This window comes from Sphaeramia orbicularis, chromosome 8 (genome assembly GCF_902148855.1).
Source record: "Sphaeramia orbicularis chromosome 8, fSphaOr1.1, whole genome shotgun sequence".
Lineage (NCBI taxonomy): Eukaryota > Metazoa > Chordata > Actinopteri > Kurtiformes > Apogonidae > Sphaeramia > Sphaeramia orbicularis.
Window position 1 is genome coordinate 47643546 of NC_043964.1, and position 20642 is coordinate 47664187.

Here is a 20642-nt window from a genome sequence, read left to right on the forward strand (position 1 = left end):
CCGCCCTCTCCTCTCCTCTCCTCTCCTCTCCTCTCCTCTCCTCTCCTCTCCTCTCCTCTCCTCTCCTCTCCTCTCCTCTCCTCTCCTCTCCTCTCTCCAGACCAAAGAGAGAGGGGAGTAAGGGAGTAAGAGGAGCAGAGCTACAGAGGGGAGGGGGCTGGGGGAGTGCAGATGAGAGAAATGATAGCAGGAGGCAAAAGAGAGGTGAAGGCTTGACCTTCCCTTCCCTTCCGCGTTAACAAAGGCTGAGCTCCTCCCTGCACAAGAGACCGAGATGAAGGGAAAAGAAAGACAGGAAAATGGAGGATTAAAGGGTTCAAGGTGGCGGTGGGAGGGCGGAAGGTATTCGGTGACATGGAGCTGGGGGGTGGACGTCTGGGGCTGGATGTATGAATGTGTGTCTGCAGGTGTTTGCACATTTAGTTCACACTTAGGCTTAAAGCCCAGTCACAGCTACCCGTCATCCTCCCCAAAAACAAGGACTAAGTAGTCGTCTACCTGTTTAGTTTGTACCAACCTCAGTCATATTAACAATAATAATAAAAATAATGACCAAATTAGTACATAATAAATAATCGTGATTTAACTACTATACCTAACATAACAGATTACTGCAATCTTACACTTTGATTTTATTGTGCATTTACTGGTCAATTCCTTTTCCATACAGACAGTTTAAATTAGTAGTTTATTCTTCTTAACCCATAAAGACCAAATCAGCCACCATTAACCAAAACATCTACAGATCTAAAATGATTAATACCTGTTGATCCACAAACCCTATCAATACACGTAAATAATTGGAGTAAAATGCAGTTTGTCATCCGCTCCGTAGTGAACTTGGAAACATCATCATCTTCTACAACATTGATTTGCCAGTAAAACCCATGGAGTTTGATAAATGACAGTGAATGGAGACACTTGTTTTTATGTTGTTAATGATATACTTTGCTGAAAAGTCACATTTTCTTCAGTTTTCTTCTGTTTTGATAAAATAACCTTTGAATTTATGATGAGATATAATAAACATCTACATGATCACTGAATTAAATAGCCAATAGGAAAATACATGATTTACTCTGAAAAATGCAAAATGCGAACAATAATATAATAAATGAAAATAAATCACTTTAGAAAGGCTAATGTAAAACTAAGCCTATATATGAATAATGTGATCAAATAAAAATTGGAAAAAGTATCAGCAATGGACAATACTATTAATGATGTTAAAATTCTAATACAGATGATGTAGTAAAGTAACACTGAGGCCAAATGCAAAAACTAGGCTTGTGCCTATAGCCTGTTGTTATTTTCATGTGTTGTAGTTAATGTGTTACTGCTAACGCCACATATCTATGATCCCATGTGTATCAGAGTTTAGTGGTAGTGGTGGTGTTTACTTTGGAGCTACATCTATATTGTATAAACCCCTTGCAGCCATTTTTGAGAGGCAGTTATAGCAAAGCAGAGTGCTTCCTCTCCTCAGCCTTATCTACACCAGCCTGTCAAAAATAAACTCTTATCTTGCACCGCATCCAAAAAATATTACTCTCCTTATCTGATTTTTCCACTACAAGATTAATGTTTGGGCCCAGTTTACGTTTTTCTTTCTTTTTTTTAGTTAAAAAGAATGAGCCTCAAACCTTTTTCTGCTCTTTATTTTCTTCTTCTTTTGTGTTCTTTCTTGCTGCTTCTCCTTTTTTCAGTGTTGACAAGTCAGCTATAGCTACTTTACTGAAAAATATGTGGTAGGCTGTGGTACTAAATTTCAGTAAGTAAGAGACAACTTCAAATTGTGGTAAATAAGTTGTCAGTGTACACAACATTAACATTTTCACCTAAGGCGAAATTTATGCTTTATGGAAGAATTGTTTGATTATTTATTTGGTTATTTATAGGCCTATTTAACAGTGACAAAATGTGTATGAAAACGTGTGAGACAGGAAACTTGGACCAGGGTTAAAAAAAAAGGGAAACAGTAAAAAAGACAAAAGAATGATTAATAATAGAAGTTGTTGGATGTGTTTTTGATGAATTGTGACAAAAAAAGATGTCCCAAACTAAAGTCCAATTCGTTTTTATCTCAGTTCTTGTTCACTAAACCTGTTTCTACAGATATTATTTTATGGTAAAATAGTGATAAGGTATAGAGGGGGAGAAACTAGTCCCCACTAATGGACTAAATGGTAATTCAGTAAATAAACAGTCTATAATAATCTCGTAAATAAATAGGACTGGCTCGGCTGCGACCGGCCCGGTAACCCCCTTCCTACTCCAGTCCCCAAATAGGTAATGGCTATCTAACTGTGTTACAGGTTCCTTTCTCCGGGGTTCATCTCCAGTTCACGACATTAATTCAATTTAAGAGGCAGCGCGAGCGCCTGTCAGTCTGTCAAACGTGACTTTTAATCATCTCCAACATGTGCGCCTGCGCGTATAAACATCATCCTCTTAGCATGTATCTCCAGAAATATATCGCCTGGATAAAATGTTTTGCTACAAAGTCTTCTCCGTCACTGTAAGCGTTGTGATGGTGATAAAATGTGGAAATATTAGGGGAGTAATAGTAGTGGAATTAGTAGGAAAAGTGTGGATATATGCTGCAGTTAACTCGATAAAAATCCATCCGGAGAGTCGAATGTCATCAATATGAATCCACCTGATACCTCTGAGTCTGAAATCTGCCCGGCTCAGAGCACGTTAAGCACAAACACAAAACGAACCGAGCTGCAACACAACGCATTTGTTTCGAGCAAATAACCGGAGTGTAAAAGTGATGGTGCGGTTAGACGCTGCGGGTTCACGTGTCAGCGTGAAAGCGCCGCGGAGTCATTTATATTTCTACAACAAAAGGAGAAGAAGGAGAAATGATCCTGGAAGAAAAGAAAAATCTCTGAAAGAAGGAGAGGGAGAGAGACCCCCTCCCCCTGCGCATCTACTGACCATTTTTCTTCAAAGTAATGACTCCAACTCAATTTAGTATGACGAGAGGGAGAAAGAGAGGGAGGCAAAAATGACAGAAAGAAAGAGGGAATGAGGGAGAGAAGGGAGGAAATGACAACAAGAAAGGGTGTGGAAAAGGAGAGGATGGGGGAGGACAAGAGGAGGAGGAGGAGGAGGGGGCTTGGCTGTGTTCGAGGTGAACGGGAGGTCAGCGCGTCTCTCCGATATTAAAATGTGTACCGGGGACGCGGGGGTGACACGCCTCGCCCGTTAAACAAAGAGTGTGCCAAACTGGCAGATTAATTTGAAAACTTGAGTCCGTGCACACACACACAACAGTTAATGCCTTAAAGAGCCCACAGTCACCACAGCAGCCCTTTGCTTCGGTCTCCATCAGTCCCAAAACAGCTCGCTTTAACACCGGGGGAAAAGCGGCCACCGGTGAACGGGGCTTTTCCTCGTTCAAGTTTGATGACGCCTCACCTTTATTTTCACTGGACTATCTCCGTCCTAAACTGGCTTTAAACTCGGCACATAATTTTAAAGTCGGGTTTTGATTCGGTTCGGATAAAGACTTGAGCTTTATCGGCGTCTGGAGCCGGTGCGTCTTTACGCGCGTGCGTGTACGTGATGGGGGGGGGGGGTGTCCACGGAAATGACTTTTTTTTAAAATGCCACGAAGAATCCCGAAGAGGTCAAAAACCTGTGGCGTCAGAAGAGGAGAGAAGACTAAATTGGGGTTTAAATGCAGAACCAGGAAGGCTTTTTTTTTTTTTTTTTTTTTAAAGAAAAACAGTGGAGCGGAGCTGCGAGCGGACGAAGACGGAAAAGAAGACAATGTCATTCTAACAAGTAGAAAATGGTTGAAATCTACGTTACGACGACGCCACATAGGAGAGGCGGATCCGGCGAGCTACAGAGGAGTGAGTACACAAAAACAGAAATGGCCTTGTAGAAGAAGAAGAAGCTGCCTAATTTGCATATTGCTGTGTGTGTGTGTGTGTGTGTGTGTGTGTGTGTGCTCCTTCTTCTTCGTTTTTTTTCGATGCCAGCAGCGCAAATGTGTGTGAGTGTGTGTGGCAGGTGCTTTGCCCACGCTGGGAGGAAAAGGGGAAGACCACGTGTTGCAGTCAGAAGCCATGTTCCCCCCTCCTTTCCCTACGTCCCCCCTGTCCCCCATTCTTGTCTTTATTTTCGTCCACATCTGCCTTGCCTTTTCGTTTTTACTAATTCTACCGATTCTGCGAGATTTATGGATTTATTATAGATAGATAGATAGATAGATAGATAGATAGATAGATAGATAGATAGATAGATAGATAGATAGATAGATAGATAGATAGACATTCTACATGACGACCACTAAATAGCTACTGAGGGTGAAGGCGAGGTCGTGGTCAGAAGGTTAAAGGTCACGCTGCACAACTTTCTCTCCCTTCAGTCTGAAATCTCAAAATGCCCCTCTATGCTACTTCTAACTTATGTAGGAGCAAGTATTTCTTTATTTTTTCTTTATTATTTCTATTTCTTTATTCAAATATTTATTTTGGCTGTGATTGCTACAATGCTTTCACGTTTGTTGTTTTAAAATTCCTTAAAGAAGAAGGTTCTGATCCTCATGTGGTAGAAATATTTTGACGAGGAGGAAGTGTTTTTGCTCATGTTTGATTCAAAACAGTCTCAGTATTGCGTTTTCTATTTTTTTTTTTTTTTTTTTTTTTTTTACAATTTTCCATGCGCATTTGTGGTTTCCGAGCACATGGTTGTATTAAACGTGTTGGCAATTGTCGGCAAGCCGGTGGTTAGGGCTGTTTATTATTCTCTGCTGATTGCTAATGTCCTCTGTCTTTGATTGTAAGGCTGCATGTGGAAAACAATTCTGCAGGGACCATTTGTTTGTTTCTTCTTTTTTTTTTAACATGACACGGGTTGCTTTTTAGAGACTACCAATATTTATGCGCAACTTTTTTTTTGTAGTCTGCACGCATGTTTCTAACATGTAAAAGCTGATACATTGTGTTTAGAAAAATATATATTTTTTTAGTTCAATTTTAAAGGGTATTATAAAATAAAGACTGAAAATAGGAGCATTGTAGATTTTCACAACATCAGAGCAGTGATATCTTCTAATCTGCCAAAAATATTAAATAGACCTATATAAAATTGCAACCGTATGTTAAAATCACATGCTTACATTCACAACTTCTAGTCGAAGCCACCAGGCCTCTGCGGCACATTTTTTTCGCTCCCTCTGTCCGAATACTTTGCATCACAATAAAGCAGCTCGACTTATTTTTCACACTGCACAAAGGAGGAAAAACATTTTTCTTCTGTCTTTCACCTCAGTAATATTTCAGAGCATTGACAAGCCTGGGCGTTGAAGATAATATGGCCGTTTAACCCTTCAATATGGTCTTTTAGCTTTTCACATTGTGGCCTTATTTTTAACGCGGGCCTGTTGTTTAAAAAAAACAACTCTATCCATCCTTACAGGCCATAGTTTCTATTACTTATTGTATTATTATAAAGATTTCAACTTATTTTACGGTTCTTACATAGGCTGCTTTATGCAGCTTCTAGTCTTACATTTTAGCTGAAATCTTACCTTAACGCATGTTCAAAATCGTCCATTTCAGAGAGTTTAAGTCCCAATTTGTGGTCGAAAGAGAGGTAATAGGAGCGAAAGGTTTATCGCAGCTTTTCTGCTGCTTTTCTGTAGCTTTGTGAGCTGCTTTGCCAGACTCACTCGCTGAAAAGGTCGTAAAGGGGGTTGTAAATAGTGAGAAAGTGGTTAAAAGTTATTTATTCACTCCGACCCGCTTCCGTTCTCTGAATATTTTATTGCCTCTTCTCTTTATTTTAGCCCCTCTTCTCCTCCACTGCTACCTCGCTGTTGGTGTTTGAGCTGTAAACGGAACTGACCCGCAATAAAACACACAACCACATGTTTCAAATCCAGATGCGTTGACCTTTTGCACTGCTGTATCCTCGCCGTATGTCATCCGCTGTGTCTGCCACTGTATCTCTGGATCTGTGTCTTCACTTCACTTTATCCTGATATTACAACCAAAGTCTTCTCCTGCAAGTTTATAGTGCGCCATTTCAGAGAAAACAAGACAGGCTGGTTTGTCAGGTGTTGTTGAAGTGGTCCTTAGCTGCATGACAGGCCAGGATTTATTTTATTTAAAGAAGCTAAACCCTCGAATAAAGGGCTGAAAGAATAGACCAACGAATGAAAGCTGCCTTTAGGAATACAGGCCTAATCTTTCCAGCACATCATAACCTTTTTCCTTTATTGTTTAAATGTTTCCGAGCGTGTGTGGATCTTCCTATTGGACATTGACCTCTACCTGTAGCCGGAAGTGGTGATTGGGGGGGCTGCTGACAAACTTGACAGAGGGTTAAAGGAAGTGGCGCAGTCAGACAGACAACACACCTTGATCGATACCTGAGATGACCTGCAGCAGAGAGGGAGGTCAAGGTGACATGAGCACACACCTGCACACAACGGAACACAATAGAATGGAATAGAATATTTTGTGATGCAGAATAGGGGACATTGGAAGCCTATATGCTATATATATGCTATTCACTAACTAGATGCAGAAAGACAGAGCTGAAGCAGGTTTTTTGCGGTGACAGTGATTCCTCCTGCGGCCTAAAGATTCTCCATGTTCCTCGCTTTTGTTGTCCAGGTCCGGGTGATGTATGAGCAATTTTTGGAGGAAACGGGAGCTGGAGAAAGAGTGTCAGTGTCACAAAATCAATGCGGGGAGTAACAAAGGAGTAGCGTGACACCATGATAGAAATTACACTGAGAATACAACGGGAATTCTATGTGAAAAACACCCAAAATGCAACGCGAGCAGAACACGTCTAACATGTGAATCGATATGTGGTTTATTTCGTCCCTGATTTGTCTCAGAGCGGTGTTACATGACATGAACTAAAAGCAGATTTTAAACAATTAATGGATAAATGGATTAAATCATAGATAGATAGATAGATAGATAGATAGATAGATAGATAGATAGATAGATAGATAGATAGATAGATAGAGTGTAGTATTTATTTTTTGATGGTAAATTTCATTCAGTTAGATCAGATTAAATCAGAGTTTTTTGGGTTTGTTTTTTTTTTTTTTTTTTAGATGGATTGCAATTCATTTAATACACATTGAAATGCTTTTATTTCTTTATTCATTGCTCCATCTATTTTTCAGTCGCATCATTCAGAACATTTTTGATAGGACAGTGTTTCCCCGTCGTGCCAAGTAATTTGTCTTTTTTTTCTCCTTTCATTAAATTCATTCTAGTAGAACCGTCTACGTTCAGGGCTGCCAAGTTTTGTTTTTTTTTTTCTTCTCCGTTTCTCATCCTTTTCCAAGTAATTGCAACTTTATTTCTAATTAGATTTTTTTTTTTGGGGGGGGGGGGTATTACGTGCATGGATTTTTTTTTTCTTCCTTTTAAATTAAGTTCTGAAATTAACCGTAAAAATATTAAAACAAAATAAATGCTAAAAATTAGAGATGGTTGCCTTTGTGACTTTCTTCTCGTGTTCTGTAGTATGTCGCTTCAACCAATTTAACCAATAATATTTCGCATATTTAATTTAATACTGTTTTGCTATCTTTGTAGCCTAAAATTATCTGGGCCTAAAATACCGCCTTCCGTTTTTAAAACTCGTTCATTGAAAATGCCAGTTGGCAACGAATTTATGACAATAGGCCTTGGTTTTATAGTATTATTTCGATGTTTTGCATTTAATTATTGCAGTGTTTGGACCTTTATTTCATCATAGAGTTACCATTCATGTATCATTACATTTCCATTACACGTGAAGCTAAAAAAAAAAAAAAAGACAAATTAAAGACTTTTTTTTTTCTTCATTTTGCCTTATTTTTTCTTTGGGTTCTTTACGAATAGGCTATTTAATCCGCAATATTGTCTTACAGGAAACATGCTATTGTAACTTCATTTCCCAGACTCCCACCAGCAAGTGAGAAAGAGAGTCAGGGGGTCAGAGATAGTACAGATAGATGAACATTTTCCAGCGGTGGCTATAAAAGACAGGGAGTTTATGAAAGCAATAAAAGTCTATCGACGGTGCGTAAAGCTTGTGCCTCCAGAGAGCCGCTGTCTTCTATATCTACCCTGTAGATCCGGATTTGTGTGAAAATCCTTTAAACAATCACAAATTCGCTTCTAGGGGAGTATATAGTGGATTTATACGCGACGGCAGCGATGGATCCAATGCAGGCAAAGAAAGGCCTTTAGTCGCTATTATTGGGTTGTAATGCGTTCAAATCTGTTGCTGGTCGCTGGTTTATGTTTTATTTTGTTTATATGCGGTGGGAAAAATACATTTAAGTGTGATGTTTCGTTTATAAATTCCATACAAGTATTTTTAGCGCTTTGTTGGTTATTTTAAGTCCGTCTCAGCTCATATATTTTCTACAAAGTGATTTTTTTTTCTTTCGATCGTCAAACCACCTCAGACTTTTAAAGGCCAACTCCAGGTTGAATTGGACTCTTTTTTATTTATTATTTGTCTGGTTGAAAAATGATGCGGCCGCCTTTTACTGTTCATCCAGGAGGAAAGCGTAGTAAGGGTGGGGTGGAGTGAGCAGGTTATGTGTGTATGTGTGTGGGGGGTGAGGTTTCGATTTTGAGACGGTCAATTTTCTAGAAACAAAGGATGCTGGATGTCTCCATCATCTTCCCTCTGCGTGTGAGCATCTGTAACGTCCACAGCTTCATTTTGGTCCAGTTGTGTTCTACTTGTATATGCTTTCATTTGTATTTTTGGCAAATGCTATATGTCTTTTTTGCACTTTTTTTTTTTTTTTAATTTCGTGTGCATTACAGAGTATATGATGATATGGGTGTTGTGTTTAAATGCAGTCCTATTTGTAGCTGATGTAGGTGGAGGTGTGAGCTCTGGTGAATGTTACATCAGCGTTAGTATTTGAGAGGAGAAAATAAACAAGTGTATAATAGTATGTTGCTCCTTGTGCGAGTGGGACGGCTGGGGAAATGGAAAACAAAGAGCGTTATATCTCTGCCTGCTAATGCACAGCTCAAGGGCAAAAAAGCAGCCTCGCACTTTGGATGTGGCATATGTTTGCGAGTGGATTTGGACTTACTATGCCAGTGATGTTAATATCGGGGCAGAAGTGGCGGAAGGGGCAATAAATACTGTTTATAAATGTGAGGCAAAAGGCTGAACGGCTGAATTACCATGCAAGAAGAGTTGAACATGTGGAATGAACAGTCTGTTGGAACCAAACACTGGTTTTAAAAAAGCGAAACGATGCTGCTGGATGCTCGTTCCTAATGCAAAGGTCTGCAAGTGATTTAGGAGGCCCTGGAACTTGAATTAGTTGATGAATTTTCTATCGATCCTAAACAAGCCAGATTTATCTCTGACACGGTGCTGCTGGGTGGCGGCGCAGGAGCCGCTCAGGCCACTCTCCTCTTTATTAGCGATTTAGAAAAAAAAAAAAAAAAAAAAAAGAACAGGGGAAGAAAAAAAGGAAAAGGCTTTGGAAAGCACGTTTTAACACACACCCAAATATACACAGTGAGGGTGGTAGAGGCGCCACCTTAAATCCCCTCAAGCACTTTCGTTCTGCTGCTTTCCACCGTTCTCATTATTTCTTTTTTTCTATTTGAAGTTCCAGCCAAACGCGTAAGAGGAGGGAAAGGGTTGGTTTGTAGTAGGCCTACTTGTCATCTGTACTGTACTCTCGCGTGTGTCCATGCGTGCGCGTCATCCCCGTCTTCAGTGCGGCAACAGCTGGAGCAAGAATTTATTTCGTCGCACGCGCTTTGTTATTGTTGTGATTGGGCTTCGGGGGAGACGCATGCGAGAGAAATGTGAAGAGAGAGCGAGCAGGACATAAAGAATAGAGCCGGGGAGGGAGAGGGCAAAGTATTGTAAGACTGTGAATGCCCACAAACTGAGGCCATATGATGATGCGCGTGCTGGGGCCGTGTATATGCTTAATCCTATTTCCTTATCCGGGGTTCGTCCTGGAGCGGCGCCATTGGCCAACTGCTGTCACGTGGCTTCTTAACTTTGTTCACTTGACAGAAAAGTAGGAGGGTTCAACGGAACAGGAATAACCGAAGAGTAAAGGGATGAGATATAAATTTTAGTTATATATTTTCCGAGTAGGTGCAATTCCACAAAAAGACTGAAATTAATGGCCATGAGCTCCTATTTGATCAACTCCAACTATGTGGACCCGAAGTTCCCACCGTGCGAGGAATACTCACAGAGTGACTATCTACCCAGCCACTCTCCGGACTATTACAGCTCCCAGAGGCAGGAGCCAGCCGCCTTCCAGCCGGACTCTCTCTACCACCACCACCATCAACAGCACCACCACCAACACCACCCACAGCCACAGCAGCAGCGCGCCGAGCCGCCGTACACGCCGTGCCAGCGCGCAGGGCAGCCAGCCTCGGTGGTGATGTCCCCTCGGGGTCACGTTCTCCCCCCGAACACCACCAGTACAAACGCCGCCGTCGTCCCGGAGCAGAGCCACCGCTGCGAATCGGTGACACCCAGCCCTCCTCCGCCTCCGTCTTGCGGTCAAACGCCCCACAGCCAAAGCACTTCTTCGTCCCCCGCCAGCACTCGTAAGGACCCGGTAGTCTACCCGTGGATGAAGAAAGTCCATGTAAACATCGGTAAGTGCTGCATGCAAACTTCTTTCTCTCTCTCTCCCACTCACTCTCTCGCTGCGCCTTTGTGCCGTGCGCCTTTGGAGTCAGCTAGGTGTCCACCGTCAAAATCTACGGCTTTCCCCTCCCTGTTTTCTGCTGGAAACAGTAGAGTAGCCCTTGGGTCAAGATTTACGATCGTCTGTTTGCTGGGCCAATATAATTACACCCTCCATAAATTTTTATTACACCTCTTTGCTGAGGTGCCTTTTGAAGTCCGATCTCCAGCTCGTCTGCTCTAATTCCTCGCCTTATGACAACTCGGACCGAGACCATAAGTTAGCTTTTATGCTTTGGTAATTTGATTTTAAGTGGTCGGGTTATATAAACGATGTACTTTACTCTGTCGAGCCTTCCTACCCCACTCGTAGTTCCAGGGGAGGGAAAGTTTTATAGCAGCTGAAATATTCATGTTTATGGAGTCGGCCGTAAAACACTAATGTTAAACCCGAATAGCTCCAGTCTATTGCTCCTCTCTGATGATATAACAGACCTGCTGCCTATTGACTAGTACTGGGAGAACTGCATGTCTTTTGCAGCTACAACAGAAAAAAAAAATGCAAAGTCACTGTAATGCAATAGTGGTTCGGAAAGAAAAGTCATTGCGTTTTGTGTTATGAAAAAATGGACAGTGTTGTAGCACTTTTTTTACTCTGGTTGTTTTTCTTTTAGGAGGTTTGTTGAATCATTACCCAGACCATTCAGTGTCGTCGTGTAGCTGCTACACCTCCCCACGCCACGACCTTTATTCTCCAACAGCTTATACAGCGGATACAATGCCACCGTCTTCGCTTTCCACCGTGGCATCTGTGCGTAAAATCATTGGAAAATGAGGGCTCTGAACTGCTCAGTGCCGCGTTCTCTGCAGCCCCTCTTATTATTTCTACTCTGCTCATACATGCCTGCGTGTGTAGACGTGTCAGAACAGTAGATTCGGGCCCCCGATTTGCTGTCAGATCACAACATTTGGACACCAGCGTCAGGCTGGATGTGCGGTGAGTCACATCGCCGCAGGGCCAGAAAATGACACCTGACAACATGGTCACTGAAAATACAGAGGCGAGCACAGACCCGTGGTCGTCTTCTTTATACAGACCACCTAAGCCTCAGTTAAAAAATATTTGATGCAGCTTTTTCCACTTAAAGTGTTTTTAATTTATTGTGGCTTCTGATGGTAATTTAAAAGCATTTGCTGTAGGACTCAGTGTTATTATTATTATTATTATTATTATTAGTCTGTTATTATTGTTGGTGGTGGTCATATGATTGTGAATGTTGTGTTTATTTGTCCTTGTATTTACCTCCATATGCTTTAATATGACATGTATTTGGTTGTTATGTTATCATGACCATGTATTTGCTTTTCCCCACAGTGAGTTCAAGCTACACAGGAGGAGAACCTAAACGATCTCGGACAGCCTACACGCGCCAGCAGGTCCTGGAGCTCGAGAAAGAGTTCCACTACAATCGGTACCTGACGCGCAGGCGCAGGGTGGAGATAGCCCATACGCTTTGTCTATCAGAGCGCCAGATCAAGATCTGGTTCCAGAACCGAAGAATGAAATGGAAGAAAGATCACAAGCTGCCAAACACGAAGGTCCGCTCCGGAACCAGTACCAGCAACACCAATAGTACAAACTCACAGGTTCTAACTGGCTCCCAGAACCGCTCTAGCGGACCCCTATAGCCCGGTTCTTCTAGATCCTCTTGTCTTCCTTCCCTTTTACCCTGTTTTGTTTCACAAACTGAACGCCGACGCGGCAGCTATACGCTTCGAAATCCCGGAAACCTGCACTTTTGGACCGGATTAACGCCTTTGCTTTGGATGGAGAAAGGATGTCATTGCTGCGTGTGCGGCCTGATCTATACTGATGTTCCTCACTATAAATATGACGTTAGGACGTGGGAGGAGAATAGAGAGGGAGATTTCCCATTCATAAAAAATTAAATGAACAGAAAGTAGGTGAAGAAGGAGCCTGAAAGAACTGAGAAAACGATAGAGCTGCTTTATGCTTCTGTCCCCTCTGTCTCTCTCGGCTTTCTTTTTATACTACGCTCTCTCTCTTTCTCTCTGTGACGGTATAGTCAGAAGATAACCAGCCCGTGTGTGTGAGTGTGTATGGTTTCTTTACTCTTTTTTTTTTTTTTTGGTGAAGATGGATCCTCGTTTTCATCTTTAATCATGCCAAACTCGGGCCCCATTTGTCATGTTTACTCTGCGGGTACAAAGAAAAAAGGGGTGAACCGCAGCTCTACCCATTACCCCCCCCCCCTCTCTCTCTCTCTTACCAAAACCACTACCCAACCCCACACACGCACACACACGCGTAAATTAATGGAACTATCGTTTCGTCAAAAGAAGTATTGTTAAACCCCGCCACACACTTTTATCCTTAAAGTATTCTAACATCAAGTATAACCTAACTCACCTCCAAAACGACACCGGACAGATTTCTGTCTTGCTCTTAATTATAACAGTTTGTTTTGTTTATTGACAAAAATAGCTTTTTAAATTTTAATTCTAGGGTTTTTTTGTTTGTTTGTTTGTTTGGTTTTGCTTTTGTTTTTATTTTTTTAATTACGTGTTGATTGTACAATGATGCTGTTATTGCTGAGAATGTCATGGAGCATTTATGTGGTCCGCAGATTGTTCACTTGTGATGTTATATATACAGGGAAGCACAGACTAACAGGGTGATTAAAATAGAATAAAGTTAAATTAAGGCATTTTTTTCCACTACGAACCACACAGGGTTTTTAAAGCTGCCTAAAACAGAACATTATAATACTTCAAACCAAAACCCAGTTACGAGAAAATACATATGAACACATTATAAACGCAGCACTATACAATGTACGACCTATTACCTCAGTTGTACTTACATATACTTTTATTATTTGGTCATCTTCTTTTCTCTTGCTCGTATAGGCCTAATGAAGTGACTGCTATTCAAGGTTTTATATTTTTGGAATTGTGTGACAAGTTACTATATTAATTATTATTATTACCTGGATAACATAAAGCGCTATTAATTTCTTGTACGTGAAATTTAAACAAAAAATGTAATTTAATTAAAAAAGCATTTGTTCTAGCCAGGGACATTCAGAAAAAAAATAAGGAGCATTATTATTATTGCATGTCTGAATTGTGTTGATTTATTTTTCTATTTTTTTCCCTCTCCTCTTTTTCTCTTTGTGCCACTTTTTAGATATTTAATTCTGAAAATGTTCTTTTTGTTAAATCTATGTTATTTTATTTACATTCCAAAGATCAGTTTCTATCGGTATTGATGAAAATAATAATAATGATAATAATAATGATAATAATAATAATGAGAATGGTAATAATGGTGGTATTGTTGAACATGTGTTACCTTGTACGTTGCTCCTTTTCTCGCTTATGCCCCTCAGTGTTTACCTTCCTATTTTTTGTAAATAGTTCATAGAAATTTAAATAAATGGCTGAAAACTCTCCCTTTTCTCTCTCTTCTCATTTCCTTCCTGATATTCACGGTTCATTGGTGCCGATAGAATATTCCCAGGTTTAAATCCGCATATGTCTGAATGAATTCATGTTTCCTGATTAAATTTCTGTTTTCTTCCATATATAATAGAATCGTTTTCATTTTGCTTTGCATCTAACAGCATCTAACACAGGAAAATGCCCTGGTCTTCTCCCCCTGTATTTGCTGTATTTAAAGGCAGCTTGGACGTACTCATACATGCGCACACAATAAATATTTTCATTTCATTTCAGTGTTGGTTTTTTTCCTCCAAAACGCACAGCGACCTGTCTTCAAAAATCAGGAGCCTGCGATGATTAATCTGTCCCAGCCGTGAGTGATCTTGGTACATTACGTCCTGTAATCTCGTTTTAAATCACAAACCGTCCCTCCGTTTCACTCCCATTCTCCCGTTAATTTAACGGCTGCTCAGACGCGCCTGCAACCGGCCCCGGCTCGTATCTTACCACCACCACCACCCACCCCCCATCCTCCTCTCCTCTTCTTTCGCCACCTTAGTTTTTTGCTTCTTAAAAAAATACTTTCTCGGTTCGTGGTCTTTTAATACTTTAATGAGTGTAATTTTCGCACAACAGTTTTTTTTCTGTCAGTGTTTTGCGGACCGCTGGAGTGCGCGCATGTGTGTTTTATTTTTTATATATTACAAAAAGGGAGCGGCCCGGCGCCATAGCTCAAACCCTGACAACCAAATAGATAATCAACAAGACGAATGGCTCCTTTTGTAAGGCGCGGCTCCCGTATTAATTTTCATTTTCTTTTCTTAGAGCAGGTATCGAAAAATATAGAGCAAAGGGGGGAGAACGAGAAAATAGCATTCCTCTCGATGAACTTTAAACAAAAAAAGTGTGCCCCCCAAATTGGTCCCCTCGTATTCCTCGGCCCAGAGAAGATTCCCTATTACTTGTTGGTTGATTTCTCCCTGGGCCTCTTGCCACAGAGACTCCCTCTGCCCATTTATCTGTTTTCTTCCTATTTATGAAAGGCTCCTCTGGCGCAAAAAACCCGCCCTCCTATCAAACTATACACATGTGTTCTAAAAACCAATGCGCATTGCGCCAACGTCAGCTCAGTTTGCGTAAAAAGCATGACTCCAATCTTCTTAACCTGCTTTCCTAATGATTCAGTGTTTCATTATTGGGACACATATTTTTATTTGATTCTTTATGTACCACTGAACACTAGTCTGAAGTCAATCTCAAGCTTACATATATGTATTTGTTTATGTTTAATTCTGCTGGGTATGATTTAACACTCTCCTCTTTCCAGTATACATTTCCTCACACGGGATAATAGTTGTGTCCGAATGCTGCAATCGTCATATACTGCAGCATCTAAACAGCATCCCCCCTCCACAATATTCACACACACAGGCACCCACATATGTGCTTTCACAATAACCCCTAAAGCCCCCTGAGCAGTCACAGTTCAAGATGAAATAAATGAATTTGCGTGCGGGGTGACACCGCTCACAATAAAATCCACTAAGGAATCCTTATTCTTTTTTAGCCTCCTTTATCAGCTGGTCCCTTCTGCTGCTTCTGTGAATGGGAGCAGATTTTTTTTTTTTTTTTACCACCATCACCACCTCTCTCTCTCTCTCTCTCTCTCTCTCTCTCTCTCTCTCTCTCTCTCTCTCTCTCTCTCACACACACACACACACACACACACACACCATTGAAAAAGTTCACCGCCATTATTTTCTGAACAAGACAAGGGGGGGGATGATCTTCAAGAAAAATGCGAGAATTATACAAGAAAAATCATTAATCATTTGTTCTTCTTTAAACACTTCTTTTTCCCTTCTTCTGCTTCTCTATTGTCATCTCGGCAGCCACACACAAGACCCTTCTGCCAAGAGAGAGTGAGAAAGAAACATCCAGACAAGAGGAAAAGAAGAAGAAAAAGAAGACGTCTTGGAAGACACTTGGAAGACAACCCCCTCCTCCACCCCCTCTCCTCCACCCCCCTTTCTCACACGCACACAACTTTGTTCACACATAAACACTCATACATTCCCTCCCCTTCCCACCCAGCTATTTTTTACACCCCACAAGTATCCTAGCATAAGAAAAAAACTTTTTCTTCCTTATTGGAAAGAAGGAAAATCCCTCCAAAGAATCACCCAACAAACCAGTCAGAGAGGCTTCACAGCGTAGAAGAAGAAGATGGCCCAGGGGTTGCTGCAAGTGGTGTCGTCTAAGGTAAGAAAGAGGACTGGGAATTGAATTTTCCTGCCGTTTCTATCGTTGACTCTCTTGCTTGGCTGTTTTGTGATGGCTCTGTGGCGTTTTTATGGTTTTATTGCCCCCTGCGCATTTGGCGAGGTCAGGAGATGGGGGCATGTGTGGCCTCGGGGCTTTGATTTTTCAGACTTTTGGTGTTTGTGTTGAAAGGTGTGTGTCTGTGTGGGTGTGAGTGTTTGGATTCAGGGTATATACAGTCACAGATGACAGCTTTGACAACAGTTTCCATCCCCTTTTATTTATTTGTGCATCACTGTATCATTGACGTTTTATGCACGGGATGTTGGTACCAGTTATTTTTTAAATATATTTTTAAGATGATCAGTGTGTGAATTCAATTGTCTGGGCTTATGAGGACTTTTGGTTGCACAGTTGCATATTCAGGTTCATATTATCATTGGAAAAAATTCAGAAATGTTGTACCTAATGTATGACAGAGTAGCCCATGTGAATAATTCCTGGTTCATCCAGAGCTTATTATGCATTTTGTCTTGGCTTTCCTTGGTTATAAAGTGTTGCAGTGGTTTAAGGCCTATAGCTTATAATGAGATACTGTGTGTGTGCGCGTGTACGCTGTCAGCCAGGTGCAAACACAGAGACTGCCGTGGGAATATGAAAAATACGGCGCTCAATTGGAGAGAGGGACACAGAGGGAGGAGGGAGGGTGAAAAAGAAAAATTAAAAGAACTAGGGGAGCGCTGGTTAATGGATACTCTCTCGGTTGCGCTCCAAAACAATTTAGCTTGAAAACAAACGATCTGCGAGGCTTTCCAAATGAACTGCGAACGATCGGCGGGTCGAGCTGAGTCCGCTCCGGTCTCGGCTCTGTTGAGCCGAGCAGCAGCGGCCCTCAGGACGCGCATTCACTCCTGTTTGACCCCTCAGAAATCAATCCGACCGGGATTAAAAAGAAAGGGGTAGTGGGTGTGGTGGACACTCTCTGGCCTCTCAGGGCTCAGGCCGTGGCGTGATGTGATGCGTGGAGAAGTAAGAGAAACTAATGTCAGAAATATTAGCGGTGGGTATCGAAGGGAAGGCAGAGAGGGAAAAAATCGATGGTCATGCAGGGGCAGCGGAATGGCCAAGCTGCGGCCAGAGAGGGTTCAACCAGGGGACACGTTTTTCTGACCGATGAGGTCCACTGGCTCTGAAGCCAGAGGCTGACCCGTGCTTACCCCCTCTCCCCCACCTCCTACGCACACATACGCTGCTCCCATACTCCCACCAACTCTGGGTCCCCCTTGACCTCCCAAGGCTGATGGAACCCTCACATCACTTGGACATTCCCAGACCTCCGGACCCCCCGGGCCACTCAGTCATAACAGGCCGAGTTCAGGGCACTGTATCTCTTGGGCACCGGGGTGACAGTGCGCTGTCCGCTCCCACACCACCAGACAAGCTCAAGTAAACCCTCCTCCTATAGACAGGGGTCATGCGTAGGCCAGAGCTGACTGGCAGTCTGTTTAGTCGGGTCCAAATGTAGAAGAGCAAACTTTACCTCCATCTATTAAACCTAGTTTCAGTTTGTGGTTAAATGACATAACGCGACATGAAATTTTCAACGCCTTGGCAAATATAATCGTGTCATGATATATGGTGTTCCACAGTTAAAATCGGTTGATTTGAACAACTGGTGAGCACACAAATAAAAAAAAAAGTAAAGGTCATGTCAGTATCGCCAGTCTCATGTACCTTAGCTTCACTTTGATTCATGTCAGTGACTTCTATTTTTAGCTTATGAAACAGTTTTCCTATTTTACAGTCCTGGAACTGAGGATGTCGGAGGATTTCTGCATTAATTATTTTTTTGTAAGTAAAAGGACAATCTGGTTGAGCATGTAGAGAACAAAGTTAACAGCTGTAGCTTGTTTCTGGTTGGAGAAATTCAAGGTGTTACAAGTAGAGATTGATCTGTGAATCACGCTGATGAGACATTTTACAAACTAGTGGTATCAGCAGAATTTGGTTCCAGCTGGTGTCTAGTATTAGGCTTCTAAATTGGCATTACTTAGTTTGAAGGAAAATAATACTGTAGAAAAATGAAAATTGTATCCACAGCTACCCAGACTCCAAAGGTTTAGCTTGATATCCAATTCCACATTTTTGATTGACTGATTTGTCCATTTAAGTCTAGATTTAAGAGTATCATACATTTTGTTTAACTTGATACTTGTGAATTTGGCTGTACAATCGCAAATCTCACCTTCCTATTAGAAAAATTAAAACATAGTCATTATATACGCTTTTAGAAAGCCACCATTTGGTGCCCTGACTCCCCAACATCAATTTAATGATCCTGACAAATTCATAATCTAATTTTGTCAAGCCTAAAGGAAAATATGCAAATATGACTACAAATTTGTACCCATGTGGCTTTAATTGACATACTTGTAGGAGCCATATGTAAGTTTTCTTTTTGTATTCGTGGGTTTGGTTTGTGTCTGTACAGTGCATTGGTGCTCGGGTGAGGGGTGTGTCACTGTGGGTGTGTCACAAGTGGTTATTTGTAATTGCACTCACCTGTCCTCCTTGGCTGGCGTATTGGACATGGCGTGGGGTGAGCATCGGGAGTGAAATTTTCTGTTGAGCACAGTATTACTGTGCTTTATAATCATTGCAGGAACGACTGAAAGCAATTGAAGCTTCTGTATTGTGAAAAAGAAATAAAGGTGCAGGTCACAGTTTTCTCACACGTGTAGCCCGCCGCGGCTGATTGTTGTTGTTGTTGTTGTTGTTCCTGGTTTGCCGCAAAAATACTAATACAAACCTGTTGTTACTATGTGTACTTATGTTTTACCTTCAACAATGTTATCCATATAGCAAGTTTAATGTCATTATATGAAAAATCATTATTTGTCCTCAGTTTAAGGACTGACTCAGTCCTGAGTGACAGTTTAAAAAAACAGATGATTGTTTGCAGTTTTTCTTGTGGTCAAAACACGATTAAACCTTACCAGACAATGTGCAATATTTCAGAAATATAGAGGTGTAACATTCAGAATAATTATAATGCTAAAATATTACTCCAACATCAAAATGTGCATGACTGTAGTTACATAAAACAACAAAACACTGACAAAAAAACCTTTAGTTGACGATGCAAACTGAATAAATTTCAATGTGCATTGTACTATGTAGGCCTATAACTGTGCATGTGACAAATAAACCTTATAACCCCAAAATACAATAGAGTATATTGCACTAATGATAACTAATACAATACTAAATTATATTGCAGTAATGATGATTATTGCTTATTGCCCAGCCCGTATCAGCAGTCCCCATTTTTAAATCATCTAAAGCTCTGCACACTCTAATGTAAGCTGTGCATTGGTCTAGTTGTAATATGTGCTGTAAGAGGGAATCGGATCAGGCAGGCCTTTTAGACAGGCTCAAACAGTATTTAGACAGACTGGGCCCTGAGTGTAAACAGAGCCTTCCCCTCCTGATTGCCTTACTGAAAAGCTGCTGAGCAGTGTTTTCAACTTCCCAACCTTTTCATCCACTGAGTTATAAATAGGAGCAGGACATACTTCGTCCGACAAAACATGGCACTGATTTTTTTTTTTTTTTTTTTTTGACATGCCTTGGCAAAGTCATTCACATAAAAAAGCAATACATTAAAAAAGATGAAGTCAAATGAAATATAGAATGCTGATCATTTCACTGGTTGTGCTATTCAATGAGCTGCAGCCATTACTATTCAGCAGCATTTGGCTGGTGCTGCTGGTCATTTTCCAGCCTGGTAATCTGACCTGCAGCTGGGAGGAGTGGTGGGTGTGTGTGTGTGTGTGTGTGTCTGTGCCTGGGCGTACTGATTAATCAAAGGGACAGTGGCATAAGGGGGGGTGGGGGGAGATGGTGGGGGATACTGTTGATTAGTTTGGTTCCAATCTGTCTTTATTGCCAAGATGTTTTCCAACACTAAGATGCTTTTTCCTATTTTATATTTTACCAAACCCTTTGGAGCCATGAAACATTTAATAGTATTATATGTACTCCAGAGCCACTGAAAGATTTATGCTTCAGCTTACCTGATGTATAGATCCATGTAAGTGTCTATATATTCGGTTAGAATCTTAGACAGCATACACAGAATACTGATTAGACTCAGTAATGGGGAAATCAGGTTCTTGTTTGGGGCCAAAGGTCCCCTGATTGAGGCTAATGGCTGTTCTTGAGAATGAGTAACTTAGTCC

At 41.3% G+C, this 20642-nt stretch overlaps 2 protein-coding genes across 4 annotated transcripts in view; both read left to right on the plus strand.

Annotated features, from left to right (window-relative positions):
- The first annotated feature begins 3742 nt into the window (after nt 1–3742).
- The window catches only part of hoxb3a (homeobox B3a), a 61974-nt gene continuing 45074 nt past the window's right edge, over nt 3743–20642 (plus strand). For 2 of the 3 annotated variants that reach the window (XM_030141866.1, XM_030141870.1), the window contains exons 1-2: nt 3743–3866; nt 16032–16401. The gene's annotated coding sequence lies outside the window, so the exon portion shown is untranslated. Of the gene's footprint in view, nt 3867–15987; nt 16402–20642 lie in introns of those variants that run through there. The other variant, XM_030141867.1, reaches the window with a different exon arrangement.
- On the plus strand, nt 9802–14148 carry hoxb4a (homeobox B4a). The gene is made up of 2 exons (XM_030141871.1): nt 9802–10643; nt 12050–14148. Exons 1-2 carry the CDS (start codon nt 10154–10156, stop codon nt 12361–12363), a joined length of 804 nt encoding a protein of 267 aa, XP_029997731.1. The 5' UTR covers nt 9802–10153; the 3' UTR covers nt 12364–14148.